The 16,524-nt window shown below is 58.4% G+C and overlaps 3 protein-coding genes across 4 annotated transcripts in view; 1 reads left to right on the forward strand and 2 right to left on the reverse strand.

Moving 5' to 3' along the window:
• The first annotated feature begins 2,046 nt into the window (after positions 1-2,046).
• On the forward strand, positions 2,047-5,962 carry YIF1A (Yip1 interacting factor homolog A (S. cerevisiae)). Its single transcript, XM_006860893.1, has 8 exons — positions 2,047-2,260; positions 2,881-3,092; positions 3,256-3,360; positions 3,467-3,545; positions 4,861-4,918; positions 5,016-5,171; positions 5,589-5,682; positions 5,763-5,962. Exons 1-8 carry the CDS (start codon positions 2,230-2,232, stop codon positions 5,907-5,909), a joined length of 882 nt encoding a protein of 293 aa, XP_006860955.1. The 5' UTR covers positions 2,047-2,229; the 3' UTR covers positions 5,910-5,962.
• Positions 5,963-6,309: 347 nt separating this feature from the next.
• CNIH2 (cornichon family AMPA receptor auxiliary protein 2) lies at positions 6,310-12,260 on the reverse strand. The gene is made up of 6 exons (XM_006860894.1): positions 11,914-12,260; positions 8,437-8,505; positions 7,976-8,023; positions 7,334-7,446; positions 7,090-7,233; positions 6,310-6,938 (listed from the first exon to the last, which is right to left on the reverse strand). The coding sequence occupies exons 1-6, from the start codon at positions 11,992-11,994 to the stop codon at positions 6,911-6,913; spliced, it is 483 nt and encodes a 160-aa protein (XP_006860956.1). The 5' UTR covers positions 11,995-12,260; the 3' UTR covers positions 6,310-6,910.
• A 1,525-nt stretch (positions 12,261-13,785) lies between these two features.
• Positions 13,786-16,524, reverse strand: part of RAB1B (RAB1B, member RAS oncogene family) — a 5,748-nt gene continuing 3,009 nt past the window's right edge. Inside the window, exons 5-6 of one of the 2 annotated variants that reach the window (XM_006860895.1) lie at positions 14,391-14,522; positions 13,786-14,302 (exon numbers count right to left, since the gene is read on the reverse strand). In XM_006860895.1, coding sequence (XP_006860957.1) covers positions 14,108-14,302; positions 14,391-14,522 — 327 coding nt within the window. In that variant the 3' untranslated portion in view covers positions 13,786-14,107. The remainder of the gene's footprint in view (positions 14,303-14,390; positions 14,523-16,524) is intronic. The other variant, XM_006860896.1, reaches the window with a different exon arrangement.

Genomic DNA, 16,524 nt, shown 5'->3' on the forward strand with positions numbered 1-16,524 from the left:
CCCGCCCCCGAGAAACCCGGACCCTGCGGCCGGACTCCAGGACTCTCATCCAGCCTCGCGCACACTGGGCGGCGACCTTGGAAAACTACCAGAGGCCTGCGTTTACCTGGCTGAAAATGAGAATGGTTAACATGGAAGGTGGGAGGGCCCTTGTCTTCCTCTGCGGAGTAGCCCTTCCAGACTCCCCACCTGGCAGCCTCACTTGTTCGGGAAGCCGTGATGAGCCTCTTGTATAGGCAAAGGTGAGGCGTTGGATTTTGTTTAGGACAGACATGTTGGGCCCAGGACCACCGTGGATCCTAGACTGTGTGACTTTGAGCCAGCACTCTGAGAAATGGTGACAGGAAGACATTCATCATCCAGTATAGTGATGTAGGACTTGTCCTGCAAGCTGAGGGTCACCTCCCAGCTACCTGAGGCCCCAATGCTCCGTTCTGGTCAGCAAGAACTTCAGACCCTCACACCTGCCCCTGCCTCTGAATCTTGTGCCCCCAGGTAGGCAGTCAGTGGGTAAATTGCATGGTTTTTTACTTTGGTTTGGTTTTGAGCAAAGGGCAAAAGATCATCTCCACGACAATCTGATTCAACATCCAGATAAACTGTAGAGAGGAAAGGACTAGCCCAGAGTTTCATCCATTTGTTTATTTATTGAGCATAAATGTTTTTGAGTGTCCTTCGTACTAAAGCATTGTGTTTGGCTTTGGAAAGACAAAGCTTCAAGAATGATACAAGCCACAGCTGTCTTTATGGAACTTACAGCGGGGAAACCCAGAGAGGGCTTAGAACCCTGGCCGGTTCCCCACCCTAGGCGAGGTCAGGCTGTCTTCCCGCTTGCCTCTGAGAGTCAGGGCTGGGTTGACTCTTAACAGGATAACTAGGTTTTGGACTAACAGTTATGAGGGTGAAGGGCATCCCTGGTGAAGAGGACACTGTGAATAGGCCACGTGGGCTGAACTCTGACCAAGCCTCGCCCCTCGGGGGGCTCCTGCCGTCTCCACTACCCTTTTCGATCCTGGCGCGGGGCACTGGCAACAGGAAGGTCACCTGGTGTAACTGGACACAGTTCAGATCGCAGAAGACCTGATCTTTCACCCAAGAAAGTGGTGGCAGAAAATCCGTGATGAAGGAGACCCCTGAGGCCTGTCTACTGGAGGGTGGGGGTGGTCAGAACCTGGGTGGGGAGAAAGAGGCCCTGGAACCACGAGTACGGCTTGGGGACTTCACTTCGAGAAGACCACAAGGCTGAGGATGACTCAGGACTTTCGGCCACAGCTTCAAGAGGCAGATCTAAACACTTTCGTTCCCAAGTCGTCTGGACCACGGGATAGGTCCAGTGCAGGATCCTGACCATATCACCCACTCTCTGGCACTTAGGATCTTCTGGACCTTAGTCTTTCAATCTGAGTAGTGTGTGGGGGGGGCGAAATTTGGAGGAGCTAGTGGAATCGAGACCCAGGCCCCCCAGGATCTGCAGGATGGCGGCGAAGGCGGGAGGGCATTTCAGCACCGGAACACGGACAGCACCCGGACTGCACAGAAAGATGGGAGGTGGGAGGAGCCAGCATTCAGGGCTCGCCGTACAGCGCCGTCGCTGTCTATCTCGGTCTCCCACCAACACCTCCCGGGCTGCCAGTGCCTCGCGCCAGGATCGAAAAAGGTAGTGGAAAGCGCAGGAGCCCCCAGGGGCGGGGCTTGGTCAGAGCCTGCCCGCTTCGTTCCAAGGTAGAGTGCGTCACGCGAGCGAAGAGTAGTTGTTGTGCTCCACCTCCACCTCCCTCCGCCGGGCCTCTGCCTGGTGTAGTCGTGGCAGGGCGATCGTTACGTGCCCCACTGCACAGGCGCAGAAGGAATTCGCAACACTTTTCTACTTTGCTCATCTATTGGTTGTTCCCACAGAGGACTTCCAAGCTCACACTCCAATCCGAGAGCGCTCAAGATCGCTCCGCCTTCTCCACACCCGGAAGTTAGTTGCTGTCTAGTCCGCTTTGGTGAGGGAAAGGCCAATAACCAATTGGGAGAGGAGATGGACAAGGCGGTGCAGTGGAAGAGCCAATGGCAGGCGGCGGAGGATGATGCCACGGAAATGGCGTCCGCGGTCAGCTTGGGTAGGGACGTGTCGGACTGAGAGGTAACCTCGGTCGATGCCTTAGGAGCGGAACAGCTGCTTGATTAGCATTTGTACACACGAGGCTGCGCAACGGGCCCTCGGGGAGAGCGAGCGTCGCGGCCATGGCGTATCACTCGGGCTACGGAGCCCACGGTGCGTGGGGAGCGGGGCGAGCGGGGCGCAGCCTGGCTGGCAGGTAGAGTCGGCTGTGCGGCCCGCTCACCCTGAGGGGAGAGGGCCAGCCCCCCAGGGCGGCGGGGTCATTCGAGTTCTTGCCCCTAGAGACTCGGCTACGCATCCCAGACTTCGTCCTGTCCACTCAATTCTGAGATCTGGGCGGTCACAGCCCAGCTGGGATGCCCAGACCGACCTGGGCATGAACGGGGTCTGTCTCTAGACCTTGCTTTCTGTCATGTGGGGTTCCCGACCACTGCCCAGGATTCCGGACCAGCTGTAGCCTCTGTAGCTCGCAGCCTTATTCATACGGGGTTGCTCTCTCCATTATCAAAGCTACTGGCAAACTTCCGCTTACTCTCCGTGGCTCAGTTCACAGGACACTCCCCTAGGAAGAAACTCCCAGCTGGGCAGCCACTTTAAGGCACTACTTCAACTTTTTGCCTACATTTAGAATCTATCACAGAGTGTCCCCTTCTAAAGCTCTTCTCCAGGGCTAGTTCCCCACACTGACTGCTTGCTCAGCCTGGGGAGGGAGCCGGGTTTGGGGCTCCTGTTTGCTATTCCTGTCACCTACTCTGGTACCTCCAATCCCGCAGGCTCCAAGCACAGGGCCCGGGCAGCTCCGGATCCCCCTCCCCTCTTCGATGACACAAGTGGTGGTTACTACAGCCAGCCAGGGGGCTACCCAGTCCCAGGAGCCGAGGTGGCCTTCGGTGTCAGCCAACTGCTGGGAGACCCAATGGCTAACATGGCTATGGCCTATGGCAGCTCTGTCGCATCCCATGGGAAGGACATGGTGCACAAGGAGGTGTGGCCCGCCCCAGGGCAAGGGTGGCAGGATATGTAGACAGGGCTGGGACGTGGAGGGACACCCCCCCTGGTCCTCTGAGCAGCCCTCAGGGAAGGCACACAGTAGCATGTTGAGGCTTGGATTGTAGCCTGCCCACAACCTTCTCTTCCTGCCTCCCTAGCTGCATCGTTTTGTGTCTGTGAAAAAACTCAAGTATTTTTTTGCCGTGGACACAGCTTATGTGGCCAAGAAGCTAGGGTTACTGGTCTTCCCCTACACACATCAGGTGAGCTAACTACCACGTGAACTGGCAGGCCCCCCTGTTGTCACCCCCATCCTGCCCCAAGATCCAAACCCCTCTCTCTCCTTTTCTTGTCTTCTACCCTGACCAGAACTGGGAACTGCAGTACAGTCGTGATGTGCCTCTGCCCCCGCATCAAGACCTCAATGCCCCTGACCTCTACATCCCCTGTGAGTGTCAGAGCGGGACTGGAGAACTTGGAGGGGATTTGCGCTGGGAAGAAAGCGGCTTGTCTGTGGATTCAGTGTCTACTCTGGGGATAGTGTGTGTGTGGTGTCTGCCAGGCAGATGGATGGGCAAGGAGCGCATTTCCTTCAGTGCCCACAGGAACTCTTCCTGTGGCTTTAACCGTGTCTCCCTAGTGTGGAGCCCTTGGTTTAGATCTAGTTTCTGATTGGGGACCTTAGGCAGGTTACTCTGAATTCTATAGAGCGTGAAAAACAGCCTCAACCTATAAGAATTGTACCTGGCACACAGGAAGAATTGGCTGCAATCTTGTCATTATTATTGTTCATCTCTCACGGTCTCGTCAAATGTCCCCTCCTCCAGGAAGCCTTCCAGGGCCTCCTGAGCAGGTGATTGCTCCCGCTGGGCTCCCACATTTGCCTGTTCACATGGCAGTGGTCCGTCTGCCCAGATCACCATGGCTGGTGAACTCTGCCTCCTGGTAGATGTACATGGCTGGGCCCGTATTGAATACAGTGAACTACTGAAGGCGGGGTGGGTGTGCCAGGGTCCAACCCTCCAAGGAGTTGCCAGTCTGTCACGGACAGGCAGCTAGCCCAGTGGCCCAGGAGGGGCAGAGGTCTCCTGTCCTCAGCTTTGCTGAACTCTCATAGCCAGTGTGCTGCTGGAACTGAACCCTTTTACTTGTAAAGCTGAGGCTCAGAGAGACTCAAGTGTCTTTGAGGCCAACAGTCCGTTGGGGAGAGGCTGCCCTCCTGACTCTGGACACTGGACCTTCTCCATGAGCACATCAGTTCTAGGACTTACAGGGAGGCAGAGGACAGACTGGTCCAGTCCCTACTGGCTCCAAGCCACGTGAAACAGTTCCAAGTTAAACCTGGAGTCCTCTGTATCATAGGGCGACTAGACATTGGCTGAGGGAAGGTCAGTCACATGGCCCTGCCTCCAAGGGCAGCCAGGGTTGTATTTGTTACCTGAAACCATGGTGGCCCCCTGCCTGCTTAGGATGGACAGTGGCCTTGGCCAATGAACCCATTTCTGAGACAGCAGGAAACTTGAATGAGTTTCTTAGTACAGTGGCAGGAAAGGGGGGTGGTCCTGCAGGAAAGATCAGGTAGCAGGTAAATGGAAGAGAGGGGCAGGCAGGGTGAATCATTCCTGGCAGGGCACTGGGAAGCTGAGTGGAGGTGGGATATACAGGGAAGGAAAGGTGGGGGAAGGTGGGGAGCTATTGGTCACCACATAAGGGAGTTGAGGAGGCCAGGCTGACGCTGACGGTATCTCTCTGGCTCTTGGCAGCGATGGCTTTCATCACGTACGTGTTGCTGGCTGGGATGGCTCTGGGAATTCAGAAAAGGTCTGTGCCAGCCTCTCCCCACCTTCCCTCCCTCCACCTCCTGGGGTCAGTGTCCTCAGACCCAGATCTCTCACCTTCTCCCCACCCATGACCACAGGTTCTCTCCCGAGGTGTTGGGCCTGTGTGCCAGCACGGCGCTGGTATGGGTGGTGATGGAGGTGCTGGCCCTTCTCCTGGGCCTTTACCTGGCCACCGTGCACAGTGAGCTGAGCACCTTCCACCTGCTGGCCTACAGCGGCTACAAATACGTGGGGTGAGCACCGGGGGGCCATTGGGGGGCTGGTCCGAGGGAGGGGCCTGCCTAACTGTGGCCTCAAAATGTGCCCCCCTCTCAGTCTCAGGAGGGGGACCACCGAGGTCACTGTCCTTGCCCTTGAGGGCTAAGGCGTGCCTGATTCTTCTCCATCTGAGAGAGCAGTCTCCTGAGGACCAATGTATACGAGGGTGCTTCAAAAAGTGGGTGGAAAAACTCCATTCTCTTTTCATTCCATTTTTCAATGAACTTTTTGATGATCCCTTGTAGTGATGCTCAGAAGGCTGGGGGTGTCTCGAGTCACTGGGCTAGGAGCTGGGACCAGGGCTGAGTCCTGGCCTTTTGGATTTCTTTGGGTCTGGACCCATGGGGATATTGGCTGGTGACCTCAGTCTTCCCCCTCCTGCGCACTCACAGGATGATCCTGAGTGTGCTCACAGGACTGCTGTTTGGCAGTGATGGCTACTACGTGGCCCTGGCCTGGACCTCCTCTGCACTCATGTACTTCATCGTGAGTCGGGCTCTTCCCCTGGCCTTGGACTTGGGGCCCACCTGCCCTGGCCCATCGTCCTCAGCTCTCTTTTCTTCCAGGTGCGTTCATTGCGGACAGCAGCCCTGAGTCCGGACAGTGTGGGGGGCCCGGTGCCCCGGCAGCGCCTCCAACTCTACCTGACGCTGGGGGCAGCAGCCTTCCAGCCCCTTATCATATACTGGCTGACTTTCCACCTGGTCCGGTGACCCCTGCTCCCCCTCTGGCACTGGGTTTTCCATACATTGAAGATTTGATCCTTTGATTTCGTCTGACCTTCGTTCCTAGGGCCTGAGGAGTTGCTGGCACCCCTGAGCCTCTGCATAGCCCATGGGGGAGTTGGGCCCAGGGAGGGCCCCTGGGGGTGGAGATGGTGACTCTGGGCCTGTGGGGCAGATGACAGGTCTGCAGCAGCTACTGCTGTGTGTATTTAGGGTTAGAATGGGAGCCTGGAAGGAAGGGCAGGAGCCAAGGAGACCTCAGACACCTCTGGCCCATCTGAGAGGGGCCAGGCTCACTTGGCTGGGAGTTCAGTTGGGGTTTCCCCACTAGTGACCCTGCCTCCTTACCCCATCCCTTCTCCGACCTCTCAGGAACAGACCTGGGCCTCACATATTTGCAGTAGTTTATTCATATTTTGTCACAAATGGCCGGGGAGGGGGTGCTGGACTCCTCCAGGCAACATAGAAAATAGGTCCAAGAGACAGGGGGGTAGGGAGTAGAGACAGGGAGAGGGCTGGAGAGAGAGAGAGCCTGGGAGGGGAGGGCAGACTAGGAGTGGGCTGCCCCCTGCTGAGCCTGCTCATTCCCGGTGTGGGTACCCCCCCACCTGCAGGGGGAGCCTCAGGGTGGAGATGGAGGGGGGCGGCCCAGACTTCCCAGAGTCAAACCTTGCCCCATGGCAGGGCCCAAGTTTCCCAGGAAGTGGCCAAGGCCCGATGGCCCACCCCTTCTGAGACAGACTGCCATGCCTTTGGCTGGCAGAGGAGCCCCTGGCCTGTATGGAGCTCTGCCCAGCCCTAGTCCAAGGAGGAGGGCTCTGAAGGCGGGGGGGGGGTCCCCGCAGCAGCAGCAGTTTTGGGGGTTGAGAGGCTGGGGGCACCAGTGCCCCCTCCCTCCCCGGGGCTGAGGCCTCTGCGGCCAAGGGGCAGGGCTGGGGGTGCACAGGCGTCCGGTCCGTTCTGGGCTTGCTCCCTGGCCGGCTTCCCCCTTAGAAACTCACCAACGTATAAACCATACTGCAGAAAGACAAGGTAGTGAGCCATATCCCCAGCCAGCGCAGCCCCTCAGCTGCCCACCTTAGCACTCCAGGGCAAACACAGTGACCCTGGGGGCCCATGGCTCCTGGAATGGAGCCACAGTGGAATGACTGCCATGGGTGGGCCTCACCTGTACAGGTAATAGAAGAAGGAGAGCAGGTAGAAGGCCAGTTTGCACCACGACTCCTTTTGACAGTAGTTGAGGATGTCGGCATTCATGATGGAGACGGCGTCATACATGACCTCAGAGCCATCCGCAGGGCGGTGGAAATACCTGAGGCAGGAGGGGCTTGAGTGCCCAGCACCTAGGCTCCCCACCGACCCTGCGCCAGCTCCCCCCAGCTCCCCCCTCCTCGAGACTGTGGCTCCCTCACCTCCAGAGGTGGTAGAAGAGGAGGGGGATGTTGAGGCCCAGTGTCACCCACTCTGCTGCACACAGAAACATCAGGCAGAAGAGCCCATGGATGGAATACTCTGGGACCACCAGCTGGGGAGTGAGGGGGAGGTCAGTGACCTGGTGTCAGGATAGACCCCAGTTTGCTTCAGAGCCCAGAGGGGAACTGGGGTTTGGTATAGTGGTGTCACTGAGGGGGGGGGCTGCACCCCCTGACAGGGTGCCAAGCAGTGGCAGTGGGTGGGCCAGTGCCCCATAAGGAGAGGCCACCCGTCATGTGCACTGGGTATGGCAGAGGGGAGGGTGCCCCAACTTGGCCAATGGAAGAGGAGGTGCAGGAAACCTGAGGTTTTCTGAGCAGAGCTGAACTGCTCCACTAGGGGTCGGACTGCTAGCTGGCCCTGCCCAGTTGATGGTTGTCACACCACCAACCCTAGGAATGCCACTGCTTTGAGAAGGCCCCACCACCATGACCTCAGGACTAGAAAAGCCTTTCACTTCCTGCCTCCGCCCACATGGTGAGCGGATCGCACAGGCTCAAAGGGGAGGTAGATCAGGACTGTGGTCATAGAGTGGGGGCAGAGTTGGGCAAGGATACCCTGACCCCAGATCTGACACTGACCTTCCTCAGTAGACAGCAGATACGTTCGATGTTTTTCAAACGTTCACGCTGTAGGAAGAGAAGAAAGCGGAGATGGAGAAGGCAGAGGAGGGGGGATTAGGGACACCCGGCCATCCTCCCGCGCTCCCCACTGCCCCGCACATGGCCACCAGGGGGGTGCCAGAGCAGGCTGCGGCATCCTCAGCATGGCAGGAAAGCAGCCGTGCCGTCCCCATGGTGACCGTCACCATGGAGTACCTTCACCCGCGTCTCCACGGCAACAGGCCTGGCAGTGGCTGCCCCGCCAAGAGGAACCCAAGCCCTAACCTGCGCCAGGTGTTTGCTGGGGTTGGGAACAGAAAGAAAGGGGCATGCTCCCACCCCCACCCTTATCTCCCCATACCCCCACCTGAACCCCTGCCCGTGACAGATGGAGAGACAGACGGACGGACACACCTCGGCACAGCACATGTATCACTTACTGCCCGCGCTGGGTTCCCCTGGTCGATGGGGTTCTTGAAGTCAGTCCGAAGCTCATCAAAGGCTATAATCTGGGGGAGGGGGGTGCCCGTCAGGGTTGGAGAGCAACTACAGACCCCCCGCCCACACACAGACACACACACTTCCTTCAGTGAGGAAATTTCTGGAGTAGGAATTTATACAATGGGGAGCAGACCAGATAAGAGTTGGTTGTAAAGGTGGAGATATAGGTCCAGGGAGAAGCAGGGCCCAGTCCAAATACCCACGGCAGTCTTGACAGTCTGGAAAGGAACCCTCATGACCTGATGTCCAGCTCAAGCCTATGTCCACTACAGCTCCACACAAACATCTCAAAAGAAGGCCGTTTTGCTATGCCAGGTCCTGGGCCGGGCATTGGGACCAGAGCCTTGGAAACACTGCCCCTGCTCTGAGGGCCCCCAAGCTCAGAACTACAGTGACTCTCCAGGTTGATCAGGGCTATGGGGAGGGGAGGGACCCAGGAAAGGTGATCTGTGCTGGGCACCTAATCCGGTTTGGGGGTCATGAGGGTGGATTCCAAGGCTTGTCTGAGTGGTGTTAGTCTGATGAACTAATGGGGGACGGGTGGTCCAAGCAGTAAGAAAAGGCAAGTACAAAGGCTCAGAGGCCGGAAGAAAGAGGGTCATGGCGCTCGAGGGATGGTGTGAGGGGGAGTAGGAAGAACAGAGGGAAATGTGAAGGATGCAGCTGGAGGGCAGTGGGGCCAGGGCCAGGAGCTTGAACTTTAGCCCCAAAGCAATGAGGAGCCATGGAGGGCATACAGCAGCATAGCGTATTCAGGTTGATGCTTTCAGATTGGTGGGAACAGGAAAATAATAGTTAACAGCCAAAACAGCCAGTGCCCTTCTGACTCTATGCATATTCACTCACTTAATCTTCGTAACAACCTAATGACAAGGAAAGAGACAGAGGTTAAGTGACTTGTTCAATAAGACCTGGGAATGTTGGGAAGGGGATGGCAGTGGCCCTGAGGATGAAGAGGCATGAGCGGATTCAAGAACTGTCAGGAGCCAGATCCACAGGACTTGGCTGGGTGTGGGGTGAAGGCAGAGGGGCTCAAGATAGTGGATGGTGACCCCACAGGGGAAGCAGGTATTTGAAGGGTTGATGGAATGGACCTGGGATGACTTGGGGGAGGGGAACTGACAGAGATGCCTGCTGGGTTCTCCTTCCCTCAGTACCAACCCTAGGGTAGGTCCACCCCCCCAAGTATTCTGGACCCCAGACGGCTCAGAGGGAGAGAACATGGGCTTCCTGGTGGGAGCTGGGGCCATCTGGAGTCCCCTCCCCCCAACTCCTGGTTGACTCTGGGTAGCTGCCCGCCTGTCAAACACAGTAACAAGGTCCAGCAGGGAGCGGAAGGGGTGCCGTCTGTCTGCCCCTGAACTGGCACCACCAGCAAGCGGCGGGTGTCGTGCCTCCCACCCCACAGGCTGCCTGGCGCTGACTCAGTCCCCCCTCCTCCCCCCCCAGAACAAACAATCCCCCACGGTGACAGCTGACACACGTCACTCACCACCAGGGTTGCCTACCAATAAGCAGGGCTTGACAGTGGGGTCTGGGGTCCTGTGCTGGAAGGTTCTAGTTCTTACCAGCTTTGGATGGAGATCCACACCTCCAGCCCCTCAACCCCCTTAACAGGCCCTGCTCCAGGCATTCTGATGTAGATAGGCTGAGAGGACAAATGACTAGCTAAGATCACACAGCTAAATACCAGGCCAACACAGTACTGACACAAAGCAGATGCTAAGTAAACAGTTGTTGAATGTTAACTTTTAAGTCTTGGGTCTTTTCTCACAGTGGGCACTTCACTGGGCACAGCCTGAGTCTTATTTATCCTGGATTTCGCAGAGCCCCAGGGCCTGGTCCCCTGGGGGCCCCCACACTAAAGTATATGGGGAGGGGGGTAATTGCTGAGATGCTGCTGAGGACAGGGACTCTGGGAGGGCTGTGTGGCCTGGCCCAGTGTAGAATTCCAGGATTTATTCTTTTCCTCAAGAGCTGGTTGGCTCTGTTCTCTGGACTATGGCCCACAATTCCTTCCAGTCCTTCGGCTCACAGCCCTCCTTCTCCACCCTCCATCCCGTAGGACTAAGGCTACCAGGGGTGGGACAGACACCAAGATGAACCAGGGTGGAGAGATGGAGGGAGGGAAAGAGAAACAGAGAAGAAGAGGGAGAGGAAGGAGAAACAGTTGAGAGACAAAGTCTGAGAGAGGCAGGGCTGGAGAAGGGGATGAGGGTGCTGTGGGGCTCGCTGATCACAGCAGGGCGGGGGGTGGGGTGGGGTGGGCAGTCAGAGCTTGGAATCCCGATAGGAGACAAAGTCACCAGGAATGGTGAACGGAGAAGGCCCTCAGAGCCCACAGAGGATCACCGAGCAGGGAGCAGTTCCCAGGAAAGGGAAAGAGGAAGTGGGGAGACCAGGAAATAAACAGGTGAGGCAATTGGGAGTGGAGAAAGGAAGGAAGGGGATTGCAAAGGGAAAGATGCAAGGCCCCCAAAAGGGTGACAATCAAGGAGGTGTATGACAGCGGTGTGAGCTCAGGGTGCTAGGGAGGCGATGAGAGCTGTGTACAGCCGAGAGCAGAGTGAAGGAGGAGGATGAGGGCAGTAAAGGGGGGTAGGGACCCCCAACAATGCACTGGGGCCAAACTGATAGTCACTTAATGAGGGAAAAGGAGTCAGGCAGAGGTGCCACTGAGGAGAGAGCCCTGAGAGAGAATGAAGGCAAGGGACCCCCTCTGGGGACAGACAGGGTGAGGGACTGACTAAGGGGCACTTGGGACCAAAGACAAAGAGGAAAGTGAGGGCAGGTGAGGGCAGGAATAGGAAGCGAAGCTGGAGAATGAGGAAGAAGCCTGGTGGGGAAGCCCAGACAGGAAGGGGTAAGGAAGCCTAAAGTGAGCCCTTGGGAAGGGAGGGTGGGGTGGGTTTCGACTTTGAGGATACTCAGAACCAATCCCTGCTTGGTCAGGGAGGGGGATAGGCTGGGAAGGGGTTAATAGGCTCTGAGATCTGTGGGTCCTGTAAACAGATGCAGTTGCCATAGCAACCGGTTCCATCACTCTGGCTGGAAAAACCCACAAAGGGTGGGGGGGAAATGGCGAACAGACAGACAAACTGCCCCATGGACAAACGGGGGCGGCTGAATGAATGGAGGGTGGCTAGGAGGAGGGGAAGAAGGTGCAAAAATTGCAAAATTCCGGCCCCCATCACACGTCTGGATGGGGCAGGGGAAGGGGGTCAGGGACCGACTGACATACCCACAGACAGGCGGGGGCGGTGAAGAAAGCGGGGCCCCCAGGAAAGAAGCCGGAGATGGGGGTTATCCAAAGCCTGTGGGTAGGGGCTAGTAGAGAGGAGGCCCCCAAGTGTCCCCTTAGACCCCCAGCCCTCCCGCCCTGCGCGCCCCGTCACCCGCCCCCAGCCCGGCCTTACGTGCCAGATGACAAAGAAGATGAGGGAGGCGCACAGCACCAGGGTGAGCATGTAGCAGAACGCGGCGAAGGTGAACGCCATGGCCCCTGCGCCGGGCGGCCCGGGGGGCGCCAGCGCGGGGCCCGAGCGCAAGGGGACGCCCCCCGGCCCGCGCTCAGGGCCGGCCGGGCATGGCCCACGGGGCTCTGGCGAGGCAGGCTAGATGGACACGGCGGAAGGCGCAACCCGGGCCGGGGCCACGGGGCCGCGGGGGGCGTGGGGCGCAGGCCTGGGGACTCGGGGGGCGCGTCCGCAGCCGGCTGCCCGGGCCGCGAGCGCTCATCCTGCGCCCGCTCGCCCGCGGCTCCGCTCTCAGCCCGCGAAGCCGGCGGGGCGGAGCCGGGGGCGGGGCCGCGGGGCTGGGCGGGGCCCTGAGCCCCCTGTGCCTGGTCGGGCCCGCAGGACCACGCGGACATGGCGCGAGACCCACGCATGTTTCTAGCAAGTCCCCTCCCAAAACAACCGAGCCCCCTGTGGTCACACAACCACGGGACAGGGATATACCCGGCCTCACACAACAAATACATGTCATCGTGGCCTGGGACAGGATGAGAGAGCTTGAGGGAGAAACACTTGCCACAAGCCGAAAAGACATCTGGCCTGAACTGAGGCAACCCAAGAGAGGGGGCTCACTAGCAGGAGTGTATGGGCCAAGTGGGATGGGGCACCCTGGGATCTGGTTGCCACATCACGAGTGTGACTGTGTGGGTGTTGGGCAGTTCACCTGGTAGTCTATGATGGCCGCCTGCCTGCCTCCCTCCCTCCCTGTCAGTGCTGGGTCCATGGGGACACACCGCAGCAAGAGACTCTCCTGGCCCCTGTATATGGGTCAAGGGCTTTCACTAGCAACCCTGGGTGTCAGAACTCCAGCCAGGGCCTCTGGCCACCCCTGTGCCCAGATCCCCAGCCCCATTTTTCCAGCCCAAGGTGGGCACAGAGGACACACAGCCACCAGCAACTTCCTTGCAAAAACCCTCGGCTCACCCGAGGGCCAGTGGAAATTTATTGATTTTATTTTTGTCCTTTCACGTCTTTCCCCAAGTGGTTTTTCCTTGCAAAATGCCTGACATGACACCAGAGGGGAATCGAGGCATGGGGTACCCTGAGGGGCAGCCCAGTAACTTAAATACAAGCTGGAGGGCAGGGCACGGGGTGGGATAGGCAAGAGACAGCACGAGGACATGGCTTCTTAGGTAAAGACCAACTTTTGTTTTTCTGCAGCAAGCAGCTGTGCCAGAGGGCAGGGGACCAGGACCCTGGGTGGGGAGGGGGATCAGGAACCCCACCCCCACCCTGGCTGCTCGCTCTGGAAGCAGGAATGCAGGGAAGGAGCTGTCCTTTAGGCCTCCAAGGGGGAAGGATTAACCAGATGTGCTGCCTCTGGGGAGAGGCTGGCAGAGTGAGGGTTAAGGCTGGTGCCCCGCCTCTGGCACGGTGGGCCTTCTGCCTCCGCCTGCCTTGGGGACAAAGGGGCACGGTGGGCAGGCAGCACTTGGGCCTGGCTCTGGCAGGGCAGGGGGCGGCAGAAGCAGGCTCCCTCAGGCTCAAGACACAGGCCCAGAGAGGCTGCCCGCCCACTTGCCCTAGCGGTGCTCTGCCCTGCCGCAGCTGGACAGCAGAGCTGAGTGTGGGAGGGGTGGGGGAGGCAGGGAGGGGACAGGGTGAGCTATCGACCTCGTGGCCCCCACCTGTCCTGAGTTCTAGCCCAGCCCCACTCCTGGCCCCACCTGGGCACCAACTGCAGTTAGGGTAGAGACCAGGAAGGTCCTCAGCTTGGGGTAGGGGGTGGGGGAGGGCAAGGAAAAAAACCCGCTGCAGCATACTTGAGGGGTGGGGAGAGGGTGGACAGAGAGAGAGGAGTCCTCATCCCAAATCAAGGTGTGTGGTGGGGTCTTTAAAGTTACCTAGAGGCAGCAGCAGAGCAATGCCCCACCCTAGTCACAAGCCCTGGGGGGGGGTCCTCCTTTGAGGGCTCTGAAAGAACCAGGGCCCAGGACAGCAGGCAGATGGGCCAGAAGGACATGGGGAGCCCAGGACACCCCAAAGCCACAGACTCAAATGCCCCAGAGAGGGGTGGGGTGGGGGAGGCATTTCCTGCCCCCTTGGGGCATCATCTGGAGGCGCCGCCCCTCCTGTCCCACCTGGCGTGCCCCACCTAGCAACAACCACCACCAGCCGGCTTCACAGGGGTGCTGTCGATCTTGAGGTTAGGCCGCTCGCCACCGGAGGCTGCCCCAGGCCCCATCCGCTTTTTGATCTCGGCGGCCATGGTCATGAAAGCCTGCTCCACGTTGGTGGCATTCTTGGCACTCGTCTCCAGAAAGGGGATGCCCAGAGAGTCCGCAAACTCCTGCCGAGGGGAGAGAGGAGAGGAGAGGCCAGGGGGCAGTGAGGGGCCATGGGCCCAGCCCACCCAGCCCTGGCCCAGCCCTGCTCACCTTGGCTGTGGTGTTGTCCACCACCTTCTTGGTTGTGAGGTCACTCTTGTTGCCCACCAGCAGCTTGTTGACGCTCTCGCTGGCATAGCGGTCAATCTCCTGCAACCACTGCTTCACGTTGGCATAGGATTCCTGTGGGGTAGGAAGTGGGCAAAGGAGTCCAAAGCGATCCTGCTCCCAACTCCCACCCCTGCATGAAAAATAAGGGCCTCTCTAAGGGATTGGGGGTGTCCTGGTTCACTGGGAGAGGTGGGCTAGGGGACCCAGAAGAAGCCCCCCTTGTTATCTCCTCAGGCTTAGTTTTCCTTCATGCTCTCCTCTCTCTGCCACCCCTAAGGTCAGGCCAACCAACATCATCCCTAACGGCCTAGAGCCACCCTGTCCCTCCATGGGACACAGAAAAGCCCTCGCCATGCATGGGGTACTGGTGGCACAGAAGAGAGGTCTAAAGGCGCCAGGGAGGGGATGGGGGAAGCTGCTGACCCAAGCCCCTAACCAGGAAGTAGCCAGTCACCACACACCACAGTGGACGGTGGAGGGTTCTTGCAGCAGAGGCCCTGCCCAAGAGGGTGACAGGCGTCCTGGGAACAGAGCCCCACATCTGTCTGCCACTAACCCCGCCAGCAGCCTGCCGCCCTGTGGACAAAGGCCAGAACTTTGGGGAAAGGGTTGCAGCTGAAGCCACTTTCTCTTCTTAGGAGCCAGAGGCCTGATAACCCCCAAGGCCTACCGCCTGCCATGCCCTGGGCTGGGTTCTGAGGATGGAGAAGGGAACCAGACTGGGGCCCTGCCCTATGGCACTTGGGAAGGCAATGCTCACCTGAGCCTGCAGGTGCAGCCTCGCTGAGCAAGCAAGTAGCAGGAGGAAATGTGTGTGTGTGTTTTGAGGCAGGTGCACTCACAGGATGTGAGGGGAGGAGGGAGTTGAATGTTGCTAACACAGGGACTGAGCAGGGACAGAGGGAGAAGGCCGGAGTCTGTAGACACCAGGAGCCCTGCAGGCTGTCCCAGGAAAGGGGCAGAAGACCACAGCTGTGTTTTAAGAGTTGGGGGGCCATATGCAGACCAGTGAGAAAAGAGGGCAGCAGGGGAGGATCCAGGGTGAGAGAAGATACTGCCCAAGCCAGGGAGGCAGGCAGGGATGAACAGGGGGTTGAGCCAGAACAGCCTGGGTTAACCCTGGCTTGGTCATTTACCGTGTGGCCGAAGGTATGTCACCTGACCTCTCTGAGCCACTTTCCTCCCCTCTAGGAGACAGCAGTGCTGTGGGTTAATGCGTCAGACTGCAAAGCCTTTTGAACTGCAAGGTCGGTGGTTCAAGCTCATTAGCTGCTCCTTGGAAACCCTATACAGGGTCACTATGGGTTGGAATTGACTCGACAGAACTTTACAATAATGAGATAATAAGAGGAGCTCTGCTAGCGTTGTTGTTGTTATGTGCCGTGGAGTCGGTTCCGACTCCACGGCACATAACCACCACCACCAGGAGATAGTACCTCCAGCGGGGCAGTTGTGTGCAGGAGATAATGAATGCTGCCTTCTGCTAACAAGCGCTCAATTAGCAGGAGCTGCTGTTATCCTCATCATCGCTGCTATTACTATCATTACAAGGGGATGAACGGCAGCGAGATGGTGGGGACAGGATGAGGGGATGAGGAACCAACTGGAAGGGGGAGGGGAGAAAGGAAGCGCTTTCTGTAGGGCTGACAGGGACTCTGGTACAAAGACGAGGCTGCAGGAGCTGGCGTGGGGCGATGGTGAGGAGAGTGGGTGCTGGCCTTGCTGAGTTCTAGAGACAGTCAGGAGAGGAGCCTGGGTGGGAAAGGGTGTGTGGTTCACACGCTGGCTCTGAAAGCACAGACCAGCATCTCAGCACCTCTTCCAGAGTGCTGCCTCATTTTCAGAGCAGGGACCCCACCGTCTCCTTTACCAGGTGACTATGAAGATTGGGATGACCACACGTGAAGGACTAGCATAGGGTCAGACCCAGAGAGCATGACTACGAGGTGGGGCGGTTTAGCTGCGGGAAGATCAGCGCACAGGCTGGAAGCCAGAGGAAAAGGAGCGGAGGCACAGACTGTGCAGTTGTGAGGATGGGTACACTCTGAAAAGGCAGAATCGAATGCAGTGGGGG

This window comes from Chrysochloris asiatica, unplaced genomic scaffold (genome assembly GCF_000296735.1).
Source record: "Chrysochloris asiatica unplaced genomic scaffold, ChrAsi1.0 scaffold00040, whole genome shotgun sequence".
Taxonomy (NCBI): domain Eukaryota; kingdom Metazoa; phylum Chordata; class Mammalia; order Afrosoricida; family Chrysochloridae; genus Chrysochloris; species Chrysochloris asiatica.

Coding starts and splice junctions, on each gene's coding strand:
- YIF1A (XM_006860893.1), top strand. CDS start 2,230: ATGGCGTATCACTCGGGCTACGGAGCCCACG. Junction 3,546..4,860: donor CCCTGACCTCTACATCCCCT/GTGAGTGTCAGA, acceptor GGCTCTTGGCAG/CGATGGCTTTCATCACGTAC. Junction 4,919..5,015: donor GCTCTGGGAATTCAGAAAAG/GTCTGTGCCAGC, acceptor CCATGACCACAG/GTTCTCTCCCGAGGTGTTGG.
- CNIH2 (XM_006860894.1), bottom strand. CDS start 11,994: ATGGCGTTCACCTTCGCCGCGTTCTGCTACATGCTCACCCTGGTGCTG. Junction 8,506..11,913: donor TCTTCTTTGTCATCTGGCAC/GTAAGGCCGGGC, acceptor CCCCTCCCCCAG/ATTATAGCCTTTGATGAGCT. Junction 7,234..7,333: donor CTCTTCTACCACCTCTGGAG/GTGAGGGAGCCA, acceptor CTCCTGCCTCAG/GTATTTCCACCGCCCTGCGG.